At 55.3% G+C, this 25,541-nt stretch overlaps 1 protein-coding gene across 4 annotated transcripts; it reads left to right on the top strand.

Moving 5' to 3' along the window:
• The first annotated feature begins 338 nt into the window (after positions 1-338).
• On the top strand, positions 339-25,515 carry SEMA4B (semaphorin 4B). 4 transcript variants are annotated; one of them, XM_055087930.1, is made up of 15 exons: positions 339-470; positions 14,929-15,092; positions 15,255-15,317; positions 17,292-17,390; positions 18,064-18,175; positions 18,410-18,523; positions 18,664-18,815; positions 19,719-19,900; positions 20,024-20,174; positions 21,228-21,438; positions 21,540-21,655; positions 21,864-22,030; positions 23,477-23,562; positions 23,835-24,154; positions 24,836-25,515. In XM_055087930.1, exons 1-15 carry the CDS (start codon positions 362-364, stop codon positions 24,845-24,847), a joined length of 2,058 nt encoding a protein of 685 aa, XP_054943905.1. In that variant the 5' UTR covers positions 339-361; the 3' UTR covers positions 24,848-25,515. The 4 variants fall into 4 exon arrangements, with proteins under 4 accessions (XP_054943905.1, XP_007106122.1, XP_054943904.1 ...); XM_007106060.4 differs by having other exon boundaries at positions 23,835-25,515; XM_055087929.1 differs by lacking the exon at positions 339-470 and adding an exon at positions 1,582-2,220 and having other exon boundaries at positions 23,835-25,515.
• The last annotated feature ends 26 nt before the right edge of the window (positions 25,516-25,541 follow it).

Genomic DNA, 25,541 nt, shown 5'->3' with positions numbered 1-25,541 from the left:
CCCAGGAAGGAGGAAGGGGGAAGGGGCGGGGCGGGCACGAGCGGAGCAGGGAGAGGCTGGACTAACCGCCCAACTTCCTCCTTCAGCCCCTCCCTCCCGCACTCGCGGGCAAGCTTCGACCGAACGGAGCTGGTGGAGGACAGCGGTGCCGCTGGGGGCGGAGGGGCTAGGGTTCGCAGCAGCCCACGTGACCCCATTTCCCACCCGGTTCCAGCCCCCAGGTCCGGAGGCGGGGGCCCGGCGACTGATTCCCGGGCCGGACCTCGCGGTGGGGCAGACGCCCGCGAGTCCTATAGTGCCACCTGAGCCGGAGCCCGGAGGACGCCGTCGCTTCCTCGCTGTCCGAGTCCCGCGCGCCGCGATGGGCCGGGGGAGCCGGCCGCCGCCGCCTCTGCTGCTGCTGATGCTCCTGCTACTGCTACCGCCGTCTCCGATTCGGGCGCTCGCCCCTCGGATCAGCCTGCCTCTGGGTGAGTGCTGGGGCGACCCCGCGGGGGACGCGGGCTGGGGTCTGGGGGAGGGGAGGCGGCCGGAGAGGTGCCTCGCGCGGAGGTTGTGGTGACAAAGGAGGGAGGGAGGGAGGGGGTCTGTCGGAGGCTTGGGGTCCATTAGGATCTCTCCTCCTTTCAGAACGCTCCCGGGAAGGAGGGAGAGGAGAGGGGAGCTGTGGGGCCGCGGGCCCCTTTCTTCCATTCTTTTTAATGGGCAGGGAGGCGGTCTCTCGCCCGCTCTGTCGCCTCTGCTCGCCCCTTGGTAGGGCGCCCTTTCGGCGGTGGCGCCCCCCCTCGTTCCCCACCCCCGGTGCTGGCTGCCCGCTGGTCCGCCCGCCCATCTGCTTGTCTTTGATGCTGACCAGAGCCAGCCGCGGTGCCCCCACCCCGCCCCTGAGGGCGGTGCGGGGTGGAGGGGGCCTTGGTTGCCGTCCCATAAACACTGGGGTCTGGTATTACAGCAAGTCGCAGCAGCACTCGGGAACCGCGGCAGGGCGGGTGCCCCATTCTCCCTCCGCCTCTTCACCCTTGTGGGCCAGCGCAGCCCGCCCCCCCCGCCCAGGCTTGGTGGGATGCCCCCAGGGCCTGGGAGCGACCGTACTAGGGATGGGGGCAGCTCTGGGCTCCGAGACTTCCAGGCCCTGGGAGGGACTGCTCCTCAGAGTCACCCTGGAGTACCATCCTCACTGGCCACGTCCCTCTCCTGGTGCTCACGTCTGCTTCTCTGGCCCCCTCCCTTCCAGCCCTCCACTCTCCCCTCTCCTTACCACCACCCCACCTTTCATCTGGTTGCTTTTCCAAGTCTTTGAAATCAGAGGGACCTGGATTCCAGTCCCATTTCTGCTACTGGGCAAGTGAGTCCCTTTTCCCTGTGCCCCAGTTTCCTCATTTGTAAAATGGGCACTGTCATAGGTATTTTGCAAGGCTATCTTGGAGATTTCATGAAACCAGGTGTATTACTAGGCAACATATATAGATGCCCAATAATGTTTCTCCAAGCCCTTTAACTTGTTGATTGTCACACTGAATGAATTAGAATAAAGGATGTATAAATTAGTGTTTACAGACTAAAACTGTACCAGCCTTCCTTCTCTTTATAGCATCCCACTTCTAAAAGCATTTCATTTATAAAAGGAAGGAGTAGCAGAATCAGTACTTAAATTAAGTCAGGGCCACTAGGGAAACCCTACCTGAAACATTGCAGGATAATACTGAGAAGATGGCCTGGGTTCAAATCCTGCCTCAGCCACTAGGTAACCATGTGATCTTGAGCAAGCTACTTAGCCTCTCTGGGCCTTGATTTCCTCATCTGTAAAATAGGGATAATGATAGCACCCACCTCAAAGTTGTGAAGGTTAAATCATTTTCTGTTTGAAAAGTGCTTAGGGCAGGGCTTGATATGTAGAACCCGCTTAATAAGTGTTCGCTATCATCATTGCTACGTGTTAAGCACAGGCTTCATTCTGGCATATCCTGCCCAGAGCTGGGGTGTGTTAGTTTGACCACAGCCCCTTGGGTGCTCCAGCTGGGTAAGTGAAGATAACAGGTATATCCAGACCCAGGCCTGCTGCCTCGCTATTCTTTCTGTTGTGGCCACCACTCCCTTTGCCCTTAGACCCTCTCAGCTCTGCAAGAAGGCGAGATGAGGGGGGAACAAAGGCTCTGATGGACTCCACTTCTGGCCCTGGGAAAGCTGGACTGGCTCACGGGGCCATGTCAACTGTAGCAGGTATTGTGTCCAACTCTGAAGCTGGCTGGGGACCACTCACAGTGTGACTAAAAGACAGAAGGGGGAGCTGTGAGGAGGAACTGAGAGGACCTGCTTCCTGAGAGCAGCTAGAACACTTGGTCATTACTACCCACTGCCCTGAAACCTGGCCCACTTCCACGTATTCAGCACCATGGCCTGGCCGTAGTACAGGCTACTGTCACACACCAGCACACCTTTCACAGGTCAGGTGGTGCTATGGTCTGGATGTCTGTGTACCCCCAAAATTCATATGTTAAAATCCTAACCCCCCAAAAGACTAAGACACTCAGGCTCACCTGTGAGGACCCACAGATGCACACATTTTGTGCATGGCACAGAGGTGCCCAGTTGAGGGGTGGAGGGCCTGAAATGCAGTTTATACTCTGCTTTCCAAGCTGTGGAGCCTAGAGAAAAAGACCTTCTGCTCTGTTCTTGAGGCTGGGACTATCCAGAGGGGACCTCTTTTTCTAGTTCCACCAAAGCCCTGGCATTGTTTAGCAGCACCCCAGCCCCTGAACTCGTGAGCATGTATCCACACTTTGCTGAGCTGCACTGCGCTGCACCCAGAGTGCTCGCCTCCCTGGCCTCCCTCCAGGACCTTGATCCCCGCTGCCCCCCTCCCATCTACATTCAGGTCCTCCCAGCCGGCTGGGAGCCCCAGAGGGGGATCCCCGGTGACTGAGCAGGCACACCCTCCGAGCATGGCCTGAGGCGGTTTCCTGCCTCATCCCTGAGGGCTCATTAGATGTTCCTGGCAGTGTGCCCATACCAGGCAAGCCCATGGTGACCATGGGATGCTGGGATTGAAGCCCCAGGCCTCTCCCTCACAGAACAGGGAGAGAGGCATGGAACGGAGAGCACACCCTGCTTCCTGCCACCTGCCCCCCTGCACCGAATTCCCACCCAGGCTCTCCAAGGGCCCAGATGCCTAGGGAGAATGGCCTGTGTCTGTGGTTTAAAACAAAATCCTTGGAAGTAGAGCATCCCGTTTGCATCTGAGGTCCTTTGTATGGAACCCTCATTACTGTTGATCAGCAGCAGATTCCTGGGGCCATAAGGAGGGGGTGCCCCACTTGTGGTCTCACCCAGTGGACAGGAGTGGGAGGAGGACTGGGGGCTCCAGGGTCAGCTAAGCAAGCAGTGGCCTTAAGAGGAGGTTTCTTGTCTCTGTGAAAGGGATGCTTCAAAGAAGCGTGTGGAATTTTGGTTCTGTTGCATCGGAGACTGTGCAGTCAGGACAGAGGCTTTGCAGTGGTCAGGAGCAGGAGAGATGCGGAGTGGAAACAATGGGCCCGGATGTGCTGTGCCTTCCAGCCTGGCCATGTGGGCAGAAACAAAACAACCTGCTCCTATGCTCATGAAAGTCATATCGGGTCCCCTTATTTGGGCAATTAAAAGGAGTTATTAATTTCCCCCTGCCCCAGAAGTGCCTGGCTGGAAGACTCTGGACATAGTGTTTCCAAACTAGACTGGATATAAATCCCTAGGCCTGCAAACCGCAGTCAACAAAACCCCATTGAGCAGAGAGAACAGCGCATTGGCCTGAATCAGCTGCTTGTCCTCTGACCTGGAGCGGGCACCCAGGGTCATGGCTGCCCTGAGAAGCCCCATGCAAGCCACTTTCAAAGTCTTTTCCTGGCTGGTTACCGGCCTCCCTCCCTTCTTGATGTGGCCTCAGCTTGACATGAGCGTTTGTCTTCAGCTCTGTCCTGTGGGCTGGCATCTTCATGGCCCTTCAGCGCAGAGCTGTAACCGTGGTGCTAACAGATGGCTCACCGCACAATCTGGGGCAAGTGCCCACCTCCTCCAGGCCCATTTTCACATTGGCAAGATGGGAGTAATAGCAGGATCCATCTCTCAGGGTCCTGAGAGGATTACGTGAAATAATGTGTGTAAAGTGTTTGGCCCGGTGCCTGGCACATGCTATGTCCCCCGTAAAAGATAGTGGGTACTCTTCTTTGTGGTGGAAATTCCCTGCCCTCCTTGCTGGGTGAGTTTATTTGCATCAATTGGGTAGATACTGGTGAGCGCTGGCTGTATACAGGCCCTCTGCTAGGTGCTAAGACCTTCCGGCCAGGGAATGAAGTGGTGCAGACCCCACCCCCTAACCCGGGGTAGGAGACCAAGCAAGTCCCCCGAGGGCTGATTGGAGGCCATCGTCAGGGGTCCTGCTTAATTTAGTCCACTTTTCAGGTGCTCCTGGTTCAGCTCTTTCAAAATCCTCCTCTGCCCCGAGAACCTCCTCTGCCTGGGGCTGGACCACACCTCTCCCTCCTCCCTGGCCCTGGTTGCCTCCACTCTGCCCTCTGCATAACCCACATTTAGCTGGGTGTTGAAATGCCTGTGTGCCAGCCCAGCAAAGCTCTGAGCTTGCACAACTTTGGGGGCACAGCTGGATACACCTGCACGTTCCTCTCCTAGATAGGGGAGACAGGATGGCACGGGGCCAGGAGAAAAAGCTGGACTCAGGTCATGTCCGTCACGCCTTCCTTTGTCCCCTTTCTTAGGGCCTGTGGCCCCACTCCCCCATCCCTGGGTGCTCAGGATCGGAGGCCTCTAATGTGTTCCTCCGTGTGGGTCGAGGGGGAAGAGGAGTGAGAAAATGTGAGACTCTCATGGTCTGGGCTGGCCTGACCTCAGGAGCTCCTGCTGCTGCTTTTTCCTGGCCAGCACACCAGCCCCTCCCCTAGCCTCTCCTCTTCCTCGCATTCTGACCTCCCTGTCCTGGCAATGCTCCCCCGAGTCCAGGATGGAAAGCAGAGCCCTGTGCGGTCCCCCTGGTCACTCTTTAGACATCCACCGTTCCTGTGTGACCGTCTCCACTACGGGGCAGGAACCAGCCCTTAGGTGGCACAGCTGGCGTCCTTACGTTTGTGTTCCACCATCCAGCACCTAGAAGAAGGTAGGAGGTAAGGTAGCAGGTATAGGCCTACTGTGGGCACCAGGCTTTTAGTATATTATTTCCACTTACATGGTAGATGGAATTATCCCCATTTTACAGTTAAGATAGCTGAGGTTCAGAGAAGAGAAGTATCTTGTCCACGTCACACAGTTCTGCGTTGCAAGCCTGCGACCTGACCTGTTCCCCGTGGGACTTGTTTGGTCTGCACTCATGGGTCCATCTGAGAAGCCCATCCTGACAGCTTAGTGGCATTCAGAGAGGTGGGGGGCCTGTGGTGAGGGGGTTTCAGTGAGGATAATAGACAGTAGACAGAAACCTCTCATTTTATCTTCCTTTTTTTTCTTTTTTTAAAATTTTATTTATTTATTTATCTTTGGCTGCGTTGGGTCTTCGTTGCTGTGCGCAGGTTTTCTCTAGTTGCAGCGAGCGGGCGCTACTCTTTCGTTGTGGCGCGCGGGTTTCTCATTGTGGTGGCTTCTCTTGTTGCAGAGCATGGGCTCTAGGGGCACGGGCGTCAGTAGTTGTGGCACGCAGGCTTAGCAGTTGTGGCTCACGGGCTTAGTTGCTCCGCGGCATGTGGGATCTTCCCGGACCAGGGCTCGAACCCATGTCCCCTGCCTTGGCAGGTGGATTCCCAACCACTGCGCCACCAGGGAAGAGGGGCCAAGTGAACTGACTTGCCGCCTCTCTCTTGGCCTCCCTTGCCCGTCCTCTGAGAGAGGTGTTAACTGGAAGAGGGAAGAAAACCGCCCGGGAGGGAGTGCCCAATGTGTGCTGGGTGCTGGCCTGGGGTATGGAGGTGGTATTGTTTCATCTTGTACAGATGAGAGACCCGAGGCTCTGAGAAGAGAACTCATATTGTCAGGGCCGTGCAGCTAGAAGTTTCGGGGCGAAGCCTTGGACCACAAGCTCCCTGCCTCAAGAATCACATTCTTTCCATGAGAACATCTGGCTCCTGCTTCACCTGTGAAATGTACAAAAGCAGTGAAATGACCCAGCTCAGCTCTTGAACAATTGATAGGTTATGTATTTCCATCTGGTAAAGAAATCTATTGAGGTCACTCCTTGGATGGGACACGGGATCCAGCTAAGGGCCTGATGGCACAGCCATTGTCGGAAATAGGGCAGACCCAGCAGACTTGGCCAGGAGCATGGTGCGCCGGAGACTGGGACAAACGTCTCAGACAGACGTTTGCAAACGGGGGAGCAACAGGCCAGAGCCAGCATGGAGATGTATTTTGTTTGGCATCCAGGTATTTTAGAAAAATTTTAATGAGTCACCAATATTTAAAACTCAGGAAATTTTCTATAAAAATCCAGGTTTCCAGCTCTTCTGAAGACCTGATGAGGCTTAGCCCTTATTCCATTGAGTAGCAATGGTCTGGGGGGAAGCAGCAGCTACCCCTTCAGAGGGGCTCCTGCCTGTAGGAGGCTCCACCCCCACCTGCCCTTGTCCCCTTCCCTGTACAAGTGGGCTTCCGAGGTGGCCAGGGGCTGGGGGTTTACTCAGAGCAAGGATGAGGAGTGGGGGTGGTGGTGGGCGGCATGGGTAGGGCCAATCCTAATTGTTGGTGGCCCCCTAACCCTGGGAGCTTGGCATTTCCACGTGCTGTGTTTATTTGGTCTTCCCAGCAACCCTGCAAGGGCTCCCTCCCAGAAATGGCAGGTATCTTGTCTAACTGGTCAGTGATAATAGTCAGGACTCACACACACACCTTGTGACTCTCCTTTCCGGTCCCTGTGGCCTCTCCCGTCTCCGTGCAGCACTTTCAGCTGTCACACTTCCATCTAGACCCTGGGATTCCAGGACTGAGCTCTGGGGAGGGGACAGGGCAGGGGCCATGCTTCTCAGACACAGTCTCGCGATCGTGAGGCTTCAGGACCTCTGGACTGCCCCCTTTGAATCTGGTGTCCGTCCCTGGACCAGAGCACCCTGAATTGGGACTTGGGACTCTCTTAGTCATTCATTCAATCAACAAATGTTTGTTGAACAACTCCTTGGAACTCCCCTGGCCAGATGATACAAATATGGGCTACAAATAATAAGACAGTTTTGATCCTCAAGGATCAAAGCTTGGTGAGGGAGACAGGCATCTGAGGCCCATCATTGTCAAATAATGTGGCCAGTGCACCGTGAGAGGTGTGAGCAGGAAATGATGGGTGCACAGGGAAGGGCCCCTCGCCCAGCAGGGGATTCAGGAAGGCCTCCTGGAGGAGGTGAAACCGAGCTGAGTCTCAAAGGATGAGTAGGAGTTAGTCAAAAGGAAGGGCATTCCAGGCAGGGGGACTGCCTGGGCAAAGACTGGCGAGGAGAAATAGGACCTTGAGTCGAAGTTCACTCCTTTGAAATGGGAGGGGAATGTGGCAAGGGCTGGCGAGTTAGGGGCTGGGACATAAGGACACAGGACCGTGACAGTCCCCAGAGAGCCCTCTGACCTCAGTGTAGCAGCTGGGCTGGGGGCAGGGGCCAGATGGGAGGCTGCTTCAGTGGCTCGGGTGAGAGAGGGCAGTGGCCCGGTTCAGGCCCGAGGTAGCGGGGATGGTGAGGGGAATAGATTTGGACAATATTGAGGAGGGGGTCTTGGCAGGTTTTGAGCATGGATTAGATGTCCACGGTGAGGGAGAGGGAGATAGAAAGTGTGACTCACAGGTTTCCAGCCCGCTGAGCTGTGCCACCCAAATACGCAAGATCCCAAGCCGAGGAGTGGTCTGGAAGGGGGCAGTGGAGCAGGTGCCCGTGGAGGGTCTCCTGCATAGTGGGGTCTGGTGTACTGGAGGATGAAGATTTGGGAGTTGCCAGCATCCAGGACATTGAAGCAATGGGCATGGATGTGTGGCCCAAGGGCGAAGGGCCGACCCCAGTGAACAAGAACATTCAAGAGCAAGGCCTGGAGAGGCTGAAGGTGATTAATAATACAGACTCTGGAGCTGGTGACCCAGGTTCAAATCCCAGCTCCACCGCTCTTCCTAACTGGGCAGCTGAGGGCAAGTCATTTCACGTGTGCCTCGGTTCTCTCACCCAAAGAAAGCAGATGGTAATTCCTACCTGACAACGACCTGGCCAGAATTACGTGCACCAGCCCATTTAAAGTGCTGAGTAAGTGCTACAGCGCATCAGCTCCTGGAGGGATGGAGGCCCGGGAGGAGTGTGAAGGAGACGTGAGGCGACCCTTGAGACCAGTGTGGCAGAGCCCCAGAGGACAGGGGACCCCCGCCAGGCTGTGCCCCTCGGCGTCTGGGGTTTGGCAGCAAGGCGATGGCCGGGCCCTGGCGAGTATGGGCCTGGTTCAGGCCTGACCCCCAGGCAGGGAGTGAGTGGGAGGTAAGGGACGGAGATGGCGCTGGGTGGCTCTTCTCCTCAGGAGTTTGGCTGAGGAGGAGGGAGGCACACACATCTCTAGGATAGATATCGAGGGAAAATAAAATTCTTTGAGAGGCAGAGGTTGATGACACAGGATTCAGTTTCTGAGGAGAGGGAGGATGGGAAGTTGAGGTTGTTTATGCCTGATGGCCCCAGTTTCCTTAGAAAAGGGGGGGCCTCTGAGAGGAGGAAGGTGGGGGTAGAGGCTTCAGGAGAGAGGGGGTGGCCAGCCCCGGGGCAGAGGGCCGGAGGAGCTGACCTTGGTCCTTGGTGGGCGGGTGGGGGTCAGGCTTCCAAGATGATGGCGGCTCATGACAGGTCCTGGGTTAAGACTCTGTTGTCCAGACGGACACAAGGGGAGTGTCTGTGAGGGGTGGGGGCCACCTGGTGATTCTGGCAGGAGCACTTGGCCAGCTCACCTGGGGCGGTTGCAGCAGCCAGCTGGGAAGCGGGCTTTCCTGAACGTGCATGCCCCAGGAACACAGGATGTTTCTAGGCTGGGTTCCCTTGATTTCTTGCCTCTTTCTTGGTTACCTCAGTCCATGGGGAGCACTTGTGGCACACAGTCCCCTTCCCCTATCAAGAGTGAGCCTTGCCTGGCTGGGGTCTCTACCCTGGCACCGGCCTGTTGACAGCAGTTTGGCGTGCCGCTTCCAGCCCGTCTGGCTGCCCTGCCCCGACATTGGGCGGTGGGGAAGGAGGACGCGCAAACAGGTCGGTGGCATCCGGGTCGATGGCTGCCTTGCCCTAGTTTGCTGCTGAGTCAGCGCTCCTGTCCTGGAGGTGGTGCTTCTCTGCTGGTGCAAGTGGGTCCAAGGGTCCCGTGTGACTCCCTGGGGAAGAGGTGCTCCAACAGAGCCTTGGGAGGCTCTCAGGGATTTGTCCAGGGCCCAGACCCCTCTCTGGGGATCTTGTGATTCAAGCCGAGGGGCAGCCAGCTGCCCACCACGCCCTACCCCCGTTCCCGCGGGGGGCACCTTCCAGGCCCTGACTCTGCAGGGAAGCTGGTGTCTTCTGGCCTAGTCCTGCTGGGGCCTGTGGGCGGCGGGCTGTTAAGGCCAGGTCAGCGGCAGCTGTTGTGCCCCCGGAGCCACAGTGGAGGGAAAGGTGGGGCGGGGCTCTGAGTCACGGCCCTGCAGCGCCTGGTTGGCAGGGTGGGGATTGCCCGGGGTGGGGATGGTGCTGGGGTGGGGATGGTGCTGGGCCCTGTTCCCATCTCACCCCAGAGAGCTCCAAGCTTCCGGCTGAGTCACAGGCCAGGGGAGAAACTCTAGATGAGGCTGGGGGCTGAGTTGTTCCCGCATCACTTCCTGCTGAGAGCCCAGGCCCTGAGGGTGTGGGAGTGGGGCTGTGCAGGTAGCTCTGACCCTCTTGGAGGGTGAGGGCGGAGGGCGAGGCCGAGGGTGGAGAGGGCTCAAGGCCTCGAGGTGGGACAGCCCCAGGCCAGCCGCCATCCTGCCTTCTCGGAGCCCTGGAGAAGCCACTGGCTCAGGCCTGCCCAGGCTAGATGGGACGGCTTCATCCCACCTGGGAGAACTGGCCACAGCTTCAGGCGGCCCGGCTTTCTCTACACTGGACTAACCCGCTGGGTAGAGGGTGTGGAGGATGTCTGAGCAGCACAGGTAGCCCAGGAGACCACACAAGACACTCTCTTTGCACACAGAGAGCAGGGTAGACACTAAGACTGACCCCGAGGTGGGCCAGCACTCACGGAGCTGAGTGCACAAACACTTCCTTTTAGTCACCTCTGCAGATAGCACCCCAGAGCGAACACACAAGCATGGACAAGCCCTGTGGTAGGGTGTACACGCACACAAACACACACACGGGCAAGCTGAGGCAGGAACCCCACTCAGAACACCGCCGAGCAGGGACCAGCTCTCACACACCGCATGGGCCCGTGTCTGAGCTGTTGCTCTCTGCTTGGCCGTGAGCCCCTCACGTGACCAGACGTAGGCCTATGTTAGAATGGCCCAGGATGAGTTTGTTAGCCACGAGGACCAGGGAGGCCCAGCTCTTCAAAGCAACCCTGTTTCTCTGGCAGCTCTCGCTGGGCTGGATTTTCCTGCAGGGCTTTTTGATTTTGTTTTTGATCCACTCAAGTGTTGATCGTGTGCCAGACACTGTGCCAACACTGTGCGAAGTTGTTTTGAGTAAAGCTCCCAGTAAATGTGGGTTATTATTATGTATGTTATTATTTACATATATAATCTCATTTCTTTTTGTAACAATCCTATGCGTCCAGGTGGTATTATCCTCATTTTACAAATAAGGAAAGTGAGGCTCCAAGATGTTAAGTGGCTTGTCCTGGTAGCAAACGGACAGTAAGTGACAGAGGCAGGTCTCTGACTCGAGTCTGTGCTTCCAATCTCTGTCGCACTGAGACTCCCAGTTGATAAGCCAGCCCCACTGACTGACTGGCCCTGGTGAAGTCCACAGGGCAAGAGGGATTGCGGAGGGCCAGGCCTTCAGGACACCATGGCTTTGAGTCTGAGACTCAGGGCAGAGGGGTGAAGAGGCAGCATCCCCAGAATGGGAGTGCGTGGTGTGAGGGGCCCCTCGCCCGTTTCTCCCAGGCATTTTCTGTCCCTTGGCCGTTTCATTGACTGGACTCCCAGTGTGACTGGAGGAGGTGTGGGGGCCTCCTGAGCAGCTGGCTTCTTTGGAGGGCTGGGCTGGACCAGGGCTGGGCAGCTGGCGCCCTGGCTGGCCCTCCAACCTGGCTGTGCTCTGCCTGCATGACCCTTGGCAAGTCTCCCCACCCCCCCAGGCCTGAGTGAGTCTGAGCTGCCACCTGGACTGAAGCTTATCTCTGACCTTTGGCATTTCTGTATCTGGACAGATTCCAAGAGCAGCCTCCTGCCCAGACTTACGGACCCGCCTGGATAGAAATGCCCCTCCTCTGTAGGCAGATAAGCACGGGCATATGTGAGCCAGCCCTTGCTGTCAGGAGCCTGGAGGGCTGCAAAAGATGAGGAGGGACTGCAGTAGCCATTTGCCCTGGTCTAACTGACTCCTTGTGAGCCTGCTGTGGGTTTTATTTTCATTATCCCCATGATGCATATGAGAAAACTACAGTTCGGTGAGATGACGTCCACACTGCCCTACAAAGGACCTACCTACACGGTGCTTCTCAAAGTGTGCTCCTTGGGCCTCCAACTTCAGAATCCCCTGGGAGCTCATAAAATTGCATGTTCTCAGGCCCCATCCCAAGCCAGCAGCGTCAGAGTCTCCAGGGGCAGGTCATGGATCTAGAGTTTAGATCTTCCAGGTGCTTTTGCTGCATCCTGCAGTTCGCAGACCAGGAGTCCAGGGAGGAGACCTCCTGAGCCGGCCTTCTATCACAGCTTCTGTTTTGCTGTGGGGTTTTGTGTAAGTTGCTTAATGACTCTGAGCTTCAATTTCTTCATTTGTAACCTGGAGATAGCAGCAGTTCCTACCTCACAGAATCATCGTGGGCACCCAGGGAGTTAATATCTGCAACATGTTTACCCAACGCCTTCCTGTGGTGGCCAACGGGAGGGGTCTCTTTGGGGGGGGCGGTTCTTCCCGGACCAGAATGCAAAATGGTCAGGTTGCTCGTTCCAGAAGGCTGACTAGCTCATCAGCACAAAGTACAAGCAACGTAATTGGGCCCCAATTACGTGTTGGGAAATTTTCTGGTTGGGAAAAGTAGGGGGTTAGTGCTGGAAACTTTCCTTGGGCCTCCCAGTATATAGAGTGCTGATAGGAAGTGGTGAGGAGTTGGGAATTTGAGGCAAAAGACCTGGAGTCTAGTGTGATTCTGGACTTAAGTGTTCAAAGAGAGGCCTTAACTTCTCCAGACCACAGCTGCCCTATGTGGTTTCAGTAACAGAGTTCAGGTTCCGGACATTAGGCTGGACTTTGCCCTGTGAACTCCCAGTGCAGTCCCTGTTTCGGCTCTGGTTCTAGAGTGACAAGCCACCTAGCTGCAGATTCCCTGTAGGTTTCTGCACTGGCACCTTGTGATACTACCCTCCCTCATCAGGAAGGGAACAGCCTTGGAAACTCCATCATTCCTGTTTGCTGGTGGGATGTCCCAGTATATGTGCTAGGAAGTCCTACCGTAGGGCTTCCTTCACCATTAGCAACCAGGTAAAAAGCTTGGCTTCTCCAGAAAGGCTGGTATGTGTTCTTCCTCTTGAATAATGAGGACAAGGTGACTTGATTTCCGCTTTCTCTTTGACCACTGGGAGGCTCAGCACTACATGTGGAGCCCATCTCTAGTAGCTGTGTGAGGACCTTATGACCTGCTTATGTGAAACCTGTCCTTCGTTTCTGGTTAGGATGTTTTCTTCAGATGTGTTTTTTCCTCCACTCCTGATTTTAGTGTTTATATTTTACTACCTTCTTTTCTTTGTGTTTCCTTGCCCTTTGTGGAACCAGGCTGGGGGTATGTAAAAACACTCACCATGTAAACACACATGAAGCTGTCTTCTCAACTGCTTTGTTGGCATGTTGCATTTTTTGCTTCCTCAGCTTCGTGAAGCTATTTGTCTGCGTGGTTGCAATCCACTGGTCAGTTAGGAGATGGCTGGGGTTGGGTAGGGTGGCTGCTTTTTGCTTGTTTTTCTTTTCTTATCAGCTGCTTTGAATTTTTAAAATAATTTCTCTCCAAATCCATTAGTCACTGAAAGCACAGATGGTATCGTGGTGGATAGATGTGTGTTTATTTTTTTCTTCTTCCTTTTCTTCTAATTTATTTCTTTAGCATTGCACAAGTATAACCTGTAGAATCCAAAAATGATAACAAGTGCAAAGGGAGAAAAAAATTACCTCTAATTCCACCAGGGATACCACTTTCCAGCATTTTGTGATTCATCCTTCTGGATTTTTTTCTATGTTTATATTTTTCCCACAAACAAATAGAATCTAACTATGCATACTGTTTTATAACCTTCATTTTCATTTAATGGAAGATACTTGAAATTTATATTGAAGATACATGCACATTATTTTTTTTTTTAAGCATAGAAGGACTTATTGTGAAAAGCAGTAACTGCCTCAGTCTTCCCCAGCCCCAGGCCTGGGTAAAAGGAGCAATTTTAATCATTTAGACTTCTTGTTATACAGTGGTTTCCTCCACTTAAGTGAAATGCTTATCCCACTATTTCTTAGCTTATCTGACTTACTGACTTGCTGCTGAGAAAAATAAAGCTTTCCATCAGTTCCATCACCCTTCCCCACTTCCTCCAAACATTTTCTGCCACTATATTTGGTTACCTTTGAAATTTAAAATAAGATACTTAAGGACTTCCCCGGTGGTCCAGCGGTTGAGACTCCCAGCTTCCACTGCAGGGGGTGCAGGTTCAATCCCTGGCCAGGGAACTAAGATCCCACATGCGGGAGGGAGCGGGGGGTGGGGGGTGGAAAAATAAAATAAAATAATATACTTAAGCCTCAGTGTCTTGTTCCACTAACCACGGACAGTCTCTTGTGGCCCTCATTGCTCTCAGAGGAAGATATGGAGACTTGACTTTTTCCTTGACTCTCCGGGCCCCCAGCATCACAATGCCTGTCTGTTGTACATTTATGGTTTAATAACCATAAATCTTCCATGAGTGACTGCGAGGCAGTATAGTTGAAGACCAGCGCTCCATGTTTGCATTCCTCTGTAAATCATGTTCACTGCAGCCCACAGGAGTGAGCTGTGCTTACAAGTCCTTCTCTTTGGGTCTAACGCCACTCAAAGGAGAATGTTAAATATACTTTCCTTTCTTATATTCCGTCAGGTGCTCAAAATCCATCACTTTTGGGCTTCCCTGGTGGCGCAGTGGTTGAGAGTCCACCTGCCGATGCAGGGGACACGGGTTCATGCCCCGGTCCGGGAAGATCCCACGTGCCGCGGAGCGGCTGGGCCCGTGAGCCATGGCCGCTGAGCCTGCGCGTCCGGAGCCTGTGCTCCGCGACGGGAGAGGCCGCGGCAGTGAGAGGCGCCTGCGTACCACACACACAAAAAAAAAATCCATCACTTTATATTTTAGTTTGCTTCATATTTTGACCATGCTTTTTTACATAACTCTGTTTGCTTGTTGGTCTGGAGTTTCTAATACAACAGCATTTTACCAGCTGCATAGTATTCCAGCAAAGGAAGTATTTGGGTTTATTTTCACCCAGTCCCCTGTGGTTGGACATTTAGGTTGTTTCAATTTTTCATTAACGTGAATGGTGCTATAATTGATGTTCTTTTACGTTCATCATTGTGCCTTTGTCTTGTACATAATGTTTGAGGGTCTGGAATGCTGCTCCCCTTAAATCCGATCGCCTTGTCCCCAGCCCCATGCCACCCACTGCTTTGCTGATCTACCTTCAGTCAGATCGGCGCATTCTAGAGGTTGGTATAGGAGGGGTTCTTGTGGGAGGGGGGCCCCCAGGTAATGTCCATCGGTTGTCCTCTCTCCAGGCTCTGAAAAGCGGTCACTCCTCAGATTTGAAGTGGATCACATCTCCAACTATACAGCCCTCCTGCTGAGCAGGGATGGCAGGACTCTATACGTGGGTGCTCGAGAGGCCCTCTTCGCGCTCAACAGCAGCGTCAGCTTCCTGCCAGGCGGGGGATACCAGGAGGTGAGATGATGCCAGGGGATGGCTAGCCTGGGTGGAGGATGCCAGTGGGGAAGATTGAACTTCTGGGTCCGAGGATGATGCAAACGGGAGAGGGGAAAGGAAAAGAGGGGCATATCCTTCGTTCCCACGTGCACACTTACCTTCCCCTTTCTAATTCCCCAGCTGCTGTGGAGCGCAGATGCAGAGAGGAAACAGCAGTGCAGCTTCAAGGGCAAGGACCCACAGGTGAGCTAGCACCTGGAGGTGACCTGGGCTGAAGGAGGGACGGAGGGTGGTAGATCTGGGCCCGGGATGGAGGCAGGAGGTGGGAGCAGATGCAGCGAGCTGTGATAGAAAGGGCATAGGTTTCTGAGATGGCCAGACCTGGGTTTGAGTCTCAGCCCTATACTTACTATGTCTGTGACATTGGACAAGTAAGTAGATTTGCCTCTCTGAGCCTTGGTAAAATGGGGATAAATGATGCCCGTCTCGCTGGACTTAACCATGAGGATTCAATGAGCTAATAGGTATAAGGCACCTGGCACATAATAAGTGCCAAATAAACATCAGCTTCCAGCATGAGCAGTGATTGGGTGGGGGTGGTGCCTGATGTAGCAGGTCTGACATAATCCTGGCTTGGTTTCGGCCAGACCACTGGGTGGGAGCCAGTCCAGCCTGGGGTTCTCTGGGAGGACTCCCCACCATTCCCAGAGGCCTTCCTGGTCCTGAGTGCAGCAGAGGGCAGTTAAGGTGAAGGCAGAAGAGCACCGGACTTGGTGTCAAGACACAGGTTCAAGTCCTGACCACCCCTGATTTCTTTTATTCAGCAGAAATGTATTAAGCACTTGCTCTGTGCCCAGGTGCTTTTAGACACTGGTTTTTGTTGTTGTTGTTGTTGTTGTTGTTGTTTTTAGACACTGGTTATTATATCATTGTGAAAAAAAAGGTCAGGTTTAAAAGGTGGTCAAGGTTACACTTCATTTAAAAAGTGACATTTGAGCCAAGATTACTTGGCTCAAATGAGGTTAGGGAGTTGACATGGAGGAGAGGAACAGGACTATAGATTTCACTCTGAGTGAGGTATGTGGGGAACCACTGGCTGGCTGAGCAGGGCAGTGACGTGGTCTGGCGTGCGTTTTCAAAAGGTCACTCTGGCCGCCGTGGTGGAGAGCGGCCTCGTTGGGGCAAGGACAGAGGGAGGGAGACCAGTGAGGGGCAAGAGGCGATGGTGCCCGGACCAGGGTTGGACCAATAAAGGTTGTTGTTGTTTTTAGACACTGGTTATTATATCATTGTGAAAAAAAAGGTCAGGTTTAAAAGGTGGTCAAGGTTACACTTCATTTAAAAAGTGACATTTGAGCCAAGATTACTTGGCTCAAATGAGGTTAGGGAGTTGACATGGAGGAGAGGAACAGGACTATAGATTTCACTCTGAGTGAGGTATGTGGGGAACCACTGGCTGGCTGAGCAGGGCAGTGACGTGGTCTGGCGTGCGTTTTCAAAAGGTCACTCTGGCCGCCGTGGTGGAGAGCGGCCTCGTTGGGGCAAGGACAGAGGGAGGGAGACCAGTGAGGGGCAAGAGGCGATGGTGCCCGGACCAGGGTTGGACCAATAAAGGGAGTGAGGAATGGTCGGATCCCGGAAGTATTTTGAAGATGGGGCCACCAGGATTTCCTGATGGAAGAACCGGGGTGGCGGGTATCAGAGGAGAGTCGAAGCCGGCCGTGAGGCTCGGGGCCTAAGGAGCTGGGAAGGTGGAGTAGCCGCCAGTGCAAGGGGGCAGATCCCGGAGGAGAGAGTTTTGGGGGAACAATCAGAAGCTCAGTAGGAGATGCCTGTTAGACATGCTCACGGAGGCGATCCGCAAGTCTGGGGCCCAGGGTTCAGGGCTGTGTGTTTCCTCCTGCTCTGGGCGTAGCTGCCTCACCAGGTGGGGCCAAGACAGCTCAAAAGGCAGGGATTCTGTGCCTTTACCCAAAACTGAAGAGAAGTTTTCCAATCACAGAACCACCAGAGGCTCAAGGTCCCCCTCCTGCGCACACGCTCCATCGTCCTCCATCTGCTTTGCCCCACCAAGCTCCTGGAGTCTCATTTACTCCAGGATTTGAGTACTGGGGAGCAGAGGCCTCACCCCCAGGGCTGGCCTTGCGTCCCGTGGGGAGGGCTCAGCGGTGCCCCCTGGTGGCTTGCTTGGGCCTGACATCCTCCTCCCTCCTCCAGCGGGACTGTCAAAACTACATCAAGATCCTCCTGCCACTGAACAGCAGCCATCTGTTCACCTGTGGCACCGCGGCCTTCAGCCCCGTGTGCACCTACGTTGTGAGTGCCCCTCCTCACCCCGGGCTCGCCTGCGGCTGGCCGGGGAACTGCCTGTCTTTGTGCCCCAGGGAGCTGCTCTCTAGCACTGACCCCTGGTAAAGGGCAGGGCCCAGGGGGAGGCTTCTTGACAGCAGTGGGCCCTGAGAGCCCTAAGGCCCAGCCCCAGCCCTGATGGCCAGGTTGCCCTGCAGGGGGCGGCGGGGGGTGGGATTCCCCAGGCACAGAAATCCTGGCTGACCCACAATCACGCCCTCTGGCTTCCTCCAGCTCTTTCCCCTGCTCTCACTCAATTCCCGCCAGCCCACCTTGTCCACCCTCCTCAACACACGCATACCCTTACGTTTCTGCCCTATGCACACCTTCATAAAGGGTGGCATTTTGAGGTTTTGGAGCAACGAGCTGTGGAGTCAGACATACCTGAGTTTGAATCCTGTCGCTGCCCTTTCCTGGCTCACATTGCCTTTCTAAGCCTCCTCTCCCCCGTTAACGTGGGGCAACAGTGCCCACCGCGTCAGGTCCCGGTGAGACGGTGCTGGGACTGTGCCCGGCGTGCCGGGATGAGAAGGACGGCCCGTCAGACCCCTCCCTTCTCTCCAGCACACCTCCCTGTTCTCCCGCCCAGCCTGCTCACTCCCTGGCGTGCCCCTGAGCTCTCCCATCTACTCCTCTGCAGAACATGGAGAACTTCACTCTGGCACAGGACGTGGTGGGGAACATCCTCCTGGAAGATGGCAAGGGCCGTTGTCCCTTTGACCCCAATTTCAAGTCCACGGCCCTGGTGGTGGGTGAGTGTTGGGGGGCAGGGGAGCAGGGTGGGCCCCAGGTCTGAGCTGGTGGGTCCATGCCACACCGATTCCCAGGGGGTGCGGCGACCCTGGGCTGCCCTCAGGTTGGCTTTTCTTAGTTCCTACTCCCTCCTCTGTCCTCAAACAAGAAGGGCAGCACTCGTGTCACTCCGGGCCCTGAGCGGGAAGGGGCTGTGCTGAGGGCTCATTCCCATGGGCATGTCCTTGTGGCAGATGGCGAGCTGTACACTGGAACAGTCAGTAGCTTCCAGGGGAATGACCCGGCCATCTCACGGAGCCAAAGCCTCCACCCCACCAAGACTGAGAGCTCTCTCAACTGGCTACAAGGTGAAGTCCTCTCACCCCACCCAGTGGGCTGTCACGGGGCCTAAGGGAGGGGGCCCTGTCCACCCAGCAGGGCCTGAGAACAGAGTCTCGCCTGTCTGGGATCCCTGGGCTGACTCTCCGCTCCCCACTGGCCCCCACAGACCCAGCGTTTGTGGCCTCAGCCTACATTCCCGAGAGCCTGGGCAGCCTGCAAGGGGACGATGACAAGATCTACTTCTTCTTCAGCGAGACTGGCCAGGAGTTTGAGTTCTTTGAGAACACCATCGTGTCCCGCATTGCCCGTGTCTGTAAGGTGAGCGGGCCGGGCCATCCCAGAGACCCCGAAGCCTCCTCGGGTATAGAACCAGAAGGCCCCGCACCTGTGGCCTTCTCCTGTCCTCCAGGAGGAACGGCTTGGCTACTGGCTTTTCTCTCTCTCCTTTTCAGTTAAAATGTCTCTGTTTTTCGTTATTTATTTTAAAAAACATGAAAATGTAGAGAAGTACACATGAAAATCACTTACAAGATAAGAGGCACCGTGGTATCGCGATTAAGAGCGTAGACTCTAGAGCCAGGCTGCCTGGGTTCAAACCCTGCAGTTCGTGTGATCTTGGGCAATTTCCTTACTGAGAAATCAGTTCGTTTCCTTCTCTGTTCAGTGGGAATCATAACAAAACTCCCTCAGGGTTGATAACGATCTGTGTAGGGCTTTTAGAGATGTGGTGAGCAACCACTAGTTGTCGACTATTGGTGTTATAATCCCACTGTCCTACCACAAGAAGTGACCACTGTTAACAAGTTAGAGTGTTCCTTGCTAATTTTTTTTTTTGGCACGTGTGTAAATACATACGTATTTATATTATTTAAAACCATGTACAAACGAGTTATACTGTAATGTGATTCTTTAGCTTCCCTTTTTGCTCAGCGATGAATCGTGACGTCTTTCCACGTTTGTAGATAGACTCCCCTTCGTCCTTTTCCCTGGTGTCCCACAGTAAGGAAAGCTCTGTCATTTACTTAGCTAGCCTCCCGGTGAGGGGACCTGAAGGCTGCCACCTCAAGTCTTCCTGATGTGAAATGGACTCAGGCCTGGCTTTGGGTCTGTCTGGCTCTTCCTGGCGTCTGTCTCAGCCACCGCTGGGGAGGGGGCAGCGAGGAGCACCGAGTGTCCCACCCCTGCTCGTGCCTAAGCCCAGGCCCTCTCTCCCTCTCCCAGGGTGATGAGGGGGGCGAGCGGGTCCTGCAGCAGCGCTGGACGTCCTTCCTGAAGGCCCAGCTGCTGTGCTTGCGACCTGACGATGGTTTCCCGTTCAACGTACTGCAAGACGTCTTCACGCTGAGCCCCAGCCCCCAGGAATGGCGTGACACCCTCTTCTACGGGGTCTTCACATCCCAGTGGTAGGGCCCCCAGGACCTAGCTGGGAACGGGGTTGGGGGGACGAGTTGGGGCCGGAATTGGGCCCCGCTGGCCTCATCGTGAGCCCCAGGGCTCCTGGGCTAATCTGGCCACTTCCTTGGTAGGCACAGGGGGACCACAGAAGGCTCTGCCATCTGTGTCTTCACCATGAGGGACGTGCAGAGGGCCTTCAATGGCCTCTACAAGGAGGTGAACCGCGAGACGCAGCAGTGGTACACCGTGACCCACCCGGTGCCCTCGCCCCGGCCCGGCGCGGTGAGTGCTACCCCCGTGCTGGGAGGATGGGTCCCCAACCGTGCTGGGATCACTTGCTTTCTCTGAATCTGTTTTCTCACCTTGAAAGTGGGGATGAAGCCCAGGCCTGCTTGTCTTTCTGAGTTAGATGTGACCATGAATGTCGGGGTGGCTTCAAACCTGCTTTAGGCTGGGCAGGGGTGTCCCCCATCAGGACACTGACTGCACGTGCCTCTCCCCAGCTCTGCTGTGAGCTCCTTATTTATTGAGTGACAGGCCATGGGGAAATAGTCCTTTTTTCTTTCCTTCCAGCCTCATGGGCTCCCCACAAAGCAGACCTTGAGACAAGGATGTGAGTGCCAGCAGTTTTTAGGGGAGGTGATCCCAGGAAGAAGCAGGAGGGAACAGGATGGTGGGAGGAGGGGGCAGAGCTAAGAAAGTGTGTGTCACTGAGCTGCTACTGCTGTGGGCACCTGGAGCTCGTTCCCTGGGGCCCTGGGAGGCTGCGTGGAGCACATCTCAGCATTGTCCCACTGGGGTGTTTGTCACCAACTCCTGTGCAGTTGAGGGTCACTCCAGGGTATTAATTCCTGGGGCTTTTACAGAGAATGACCTGGGGCAGAGAGAATCAGGAAGCACTCCTGGCAATATGGGAAACTAACTGCAGGCACCCTCATGCCCCTACACTAGGAAGCCTTGGTCAGCCAGGGCGTCCTGAGAGCACTGGCAAAAGGATGCTACAGGAGCAGGAAGTGTGGTCATGCTTCTTGAGGCTTGCGGAAGGGGGTGGGGGAAGGGTGGGCAGGAAGGAGGGATGGTTGGTGGGCAGAGACGGGGAGACCCTGGCAGCCAGGGCCCTTGGACGCCCCACACCCTGGGCTTTGCCCTTAGGCATGTAGATCAGTGCACTGACTTCGCAGAACTGGAGTGCTGTGCTGTGGCTTCCAAGGGCGGGGCAGGTACCCCTGCTGTTCACTGGGGAGACGGCCGGCAGTCCCAGTGGGATTTGCAGGACCCACATCCTGCTTGCTGCCCTAAGTGCCACTCGCCTCAAGCCACCGCCTTCTCCTTCAGTGCATCACCAACAGCGCCCGGGAAAGGAAGATCAGCTCGTCCCTGCAGCTCCCCGACCGTGTGCTGAACTTCCTCAAGGACCACTTCCTGATGGACGGGCAGGTCCGCAGCCGCCTGTTACTCCTGCAGCCCCGGGCCCGCTACCAACGTGTGGCTGTCCACCGTGTCCCTGGCCTGCAGCGCACCTACGACGTCCTCTTCCTAGGCACTAGTGAGCGCCCACAGCAGGGCAGGCTCGGAGTCAACGGGGCATAGCTATTGGGACGTGGGCCTCAGGCTCTGCGCAGGGCCTGAGTGCTGTCCATGTTGCAGGTGACGGCTGGCTGCACAAGGCGGTGAGCGTGGGCCCCGGGGTGCATATCATCGAGGAGCTCCAGATCTTCTCATCAGGACAGCCCGTGCAGAACCTGCTCCTGGATGCCGACAGGGTGAGCAGAGGAGGAGTCCGGGCAGCGTGCTTGGGGTGCCCAACCCCTGCCCCAGCCGGATGGAGAGATCCAGGCTCCTGGCATAAGCTTTCAGAATGTGGGGGCCCGGGAGCATGAGAGGAGGCCCCCTGTGGGTGGCTTTTGTGTGCAGCTCTGGGTGGTGGCCCTGGCTGCCCGTGCCTGCTTCTCATCCCCCGTGCCTGTGCAGGGAGTGCTGTATGGTGCCTCACACTCGGGTGTGGTCCAGGTGCCCGTGGCCAACTGCAGCCTGTACCAGAGCTGCGGGGACTGCCTCCTGGCCCGGGACCCCTACTGCGCTTGGAGCGGCTCCAGCTGCAAGCATGTCAGCCTCTACCGGCCTGCAGTGGCCTCCAGGTGAGAGCTCCTGAAGGCCCCACCCACTTGTCCAACCCTATGCACTAGGCCTCCGAGTGCCTTCCCTAAGCCCTCTGTGGAATCACCACACAGCCTCATTTGTGTCCACTGTCTGGGAATAATTATTAATCAGCTCCCCTTCTGACTCTCATTAAGTGTTGTAGTTCAAATGATAAATTATGTTTGCCTTACCCATCTGTAAAGCAGAGACAAGATTTGGTAAAGTATGAAATGTCAGAGCTATGAAAAGCTTTGCAGGAGAATGTCGATTGGCACGTGAATGTAGTTAAGGAACAAAAAATAAGGGCTACATAACAGTCCGTTAACAAACCCATTAAGGGAATTCCCTGGCGGTCCAGTAGTTAGGACTCTGCGCTTCCACTGCAGTGGTCACAGGTTCGATCCCTGATAGGGGAACTCAGGTCCTGCAAGTGGTGCGGCCAAAAACAAACCAACCAACCCATTAAAAACTGTTTTCAAAATCACTTATTTAGATTTAAAATTTTCATATAGAAAAAAAGATAAACAAATAAAATTAAAACTACCCTAATCCTACCACCTAGACTTACAGTGAGATTTTAATATATATCCCCCAGATTTTTCTACATATGTGTAAAATAAACAAAAATACACATATTTTAAGTAAATATGGGATCTGTCCTATTTGTAGTTTACATACTTCACTCAAGGGGATACCTGGTTCCAGTTTTATATTTCAAAATACCATGTATGCGTACACATATGTACACCTGAAGGCACACTCAAAAAATGCTGCCTGCCATTCTCGCTGGATGGTTGATTGTGACTTTTGTAATGTTTTTAGCCTTTGTGCTTGTTTTTTTCCGGTTTTCTAAAAACAAATCAGTGCATGTGCATTGCTTTAAAAGAGACAGGTACATACATACAGATCCAGCTGTCCTTCCAGACTTTTTCTAAGAGCTCAACTCACTGCTTTTGTAATTCAGGTAAATGTTACAGTACCTTTTTTTTTTTTAATATTTATTTGGCTGAACCGGGTCTCGCTTGTAGTACACAGGATCTTTCCTTGCGGCACGTGGGCTTTTCTCTAGTTGTGGCACGCAGGCTGTAGAGCACGTGGGCTTAGCATGTGGGATCTTAGTTCCCCGACCAGGGATCGAACTCACATCCCCTGCATTGGAAGGTGGATTCTTTACCACTGGCCCTCCAGGGAAGTCCCTACAGTAACTTTTAACTGAAGTAAATACTGTGTAGACAGAGGAGATGCCGGCCCAAACCCTGCGGGGTGGGGAATCCACCCAGGGAAGCCGCCTGCCTCTCACCCCCGCTTTGGGCCTGGTGGTCCCTGAGCCCTTCCCCAGGCCACATCTGCAGGGCTGCATGAGGGCGTATGCTGCACGGAGGGTGGGCAGCAGATGCCGTCTTGCGGGGGTTCCTGGCCCATCCCAGACTCTCTTTGGTCCTCAGGCCATGGATCCAGGACATCGAGGGGGCCAATGCCAGGGAACTCTGCAACACTTCCTCATCCAAGGCCCGGACTTCTGTATCAAGAGGTAAGGTGCCCCGTCAGAGGGTGGAGGAGAGGTGGGGGTCAAGAGTGCCTAGAAGGCTCCTGCAGCCACTGCTGTGTGTAAATGCCTTTCCTCACTGCCTCACCCCTTTGGCCCTGCAAGCAGGACCCTGGCAAGTGAGACCCCCAGTCCCCGAAGTCCCCAGAGTTGCTGTTACAGCATGAGGACCATAGCGCAGAGGGAGGTGGGTGAGCCTGCGGCTACCGTGGATGCCAGCCCCCCTTTACCCGGGACTGTGCCTCCTTTGCCTGCAGGCAAGAAGCATTGTGAGCCAGTCCAGTTCCAGCCCCTCACAGTGAACACCTTGGCCTGCCCCCTCCTCTCCAACTTGGCAACCCGGCTCTGGCTGCACAACGGGGTCCCCATTAATGCCTCAGCCTCCTGCCGCGTGCTGTCCACCGGGGACCTGCTGCTGGTGGGCAGCCAGCAGGAGCTGGGGGAGTTCCAGTGCTGGTCGCTGGAGGAGGGCTTCCGGCAGCTGGAGGCCAGCTACTGCCCAAAGGTGGTGGAGGACGCAGTGGCAAACCGAGCAGACCGGAGTGGCAGCATGCCCGTCATCATCAACACGTCTCGGGTGAGCGCGCCGGCCGGAGGCAAGGCCAGCTGGGGTGCAGACAAGTCCTACTGGACCGAGTTCCTAGTGATGTGTGCGCTGTTCGTGTTCGCCATGGTGCTCTTCATTTTATTTTTCCTCTACCGGCACCGGGGCGGCATGAAAGTCTTCCTGAAGCAGGGGGAGTGTGCCAGCGTACACCCCAAGACCCGCCCAGTGGTACTGCCACCTGAGACACGGCCACTCAATGGCATGGGCCCCCCTAGCACCCCACTCGACCACCGAGGCTACCAGGCTCTGTCGGACAGCTCCCCAGGGCCCCGGGTCTTCACAGAGTCAGAGAAGAGGCCACTCAGTATCCAGGACAGCTTCGTGGAGGTGTCCCCGGTGTGTCCCCGGCCCCGGGTCCGCCTGGGCTCTGAAATCCGGGACTCTGTGGTGTGAGAGCAGACTTCTAGAGGCGGCCTCCCTCTCGGGGCCAGGAGTGCTCAGAGAGGGTCGGCTGGGCCTCTGCTCCTCGTGGAACACAGCCGCGGTGCCCAGCCCTCGGGAGCGATGGAGCCAGCTCGCCTGCTGTCAAGTGGCAAGGCCCCTCCACCCCAGATGGCCACAGCCCCACAGGGCCTGGCTGAAGATCGGGGCCTGCCCCGGGTGGGCAGAACAGTGCTTCTTATGTAAACTGAGCCCTTTGTTTCAAAACAGTTGAAAATGTGAAACAAGAGAAAACAGTGAGAGAACACAGAACGCCATGCACACAGCCGGCCCAGCCTCCGGACTGGGAGGGCTCATCCAAAGTGGTTGTTGGAGACAAGAGTTGGACATCCCATACCAACTGGCCTCTTCCACCTTCCGCCTTATCCTACTGCCACAGGCTGCCCCTTCTCACGGCAGAGCCAGGGGCCAGCTCGGGCTCCAGTGGGTCCAGCCTCGCCAGCTGGCCCAGTTGTTGCAGCCATCATCCTGTCACCTCAGGGACCGGAGGGCCACGCTGGCACCACAGCCCTCACGAGGCCCTGGGCTCAGACCCACCTCCTGGACCTTTCCGGCCTGTATCAGGTTGCGGCCACATGAGAGAGACAGAGGGCAGCGTGAGCCCAGGAGAGAGTATATGACAATGTTCACCTTCCCTCAAAATTCCAGGAAGACTGTTGCCTGCCTTCCTCCATCCCAGCCTGCAAACCTGTGTCCCTTTTCCCCACACCTGCCCTGGCCTCCTCTTCAAAACCAGTCCCCAGTTCACCCCTACACCTTGCAGCCTCCACTCTAAGGGATGTTGATACTGCCCAGCACAGGGGCCCTGAGTTTATGTGGGTTTTGTATTCTTTTTAATAAAATGCACTTTACTTTTTTTTTTTTTTTTAATAAAATCTAAAGAATTGAAATTGAATCGTGCCCCTTCCAAAAAGCA

Source organism: Physeter macrocephalus, chromosome 11, assembly GCF_002837175.3.
Source record: "Physeter macrocephalus isolate SW-GA chromosome 11, ASM283717v5, whole genome shotgun sequence".
Taxonomy (NCBI): Eukaryota; Metazoa; Chordata; class Mammalia; order Artiodactyla; family Physeteridae; genus Physeter; species Physeter macrocephalus.
Note: the sequence above shows the minus strand (reverse complement) of the source record. Positions and strands in the feature narration are given on the sequence as shown.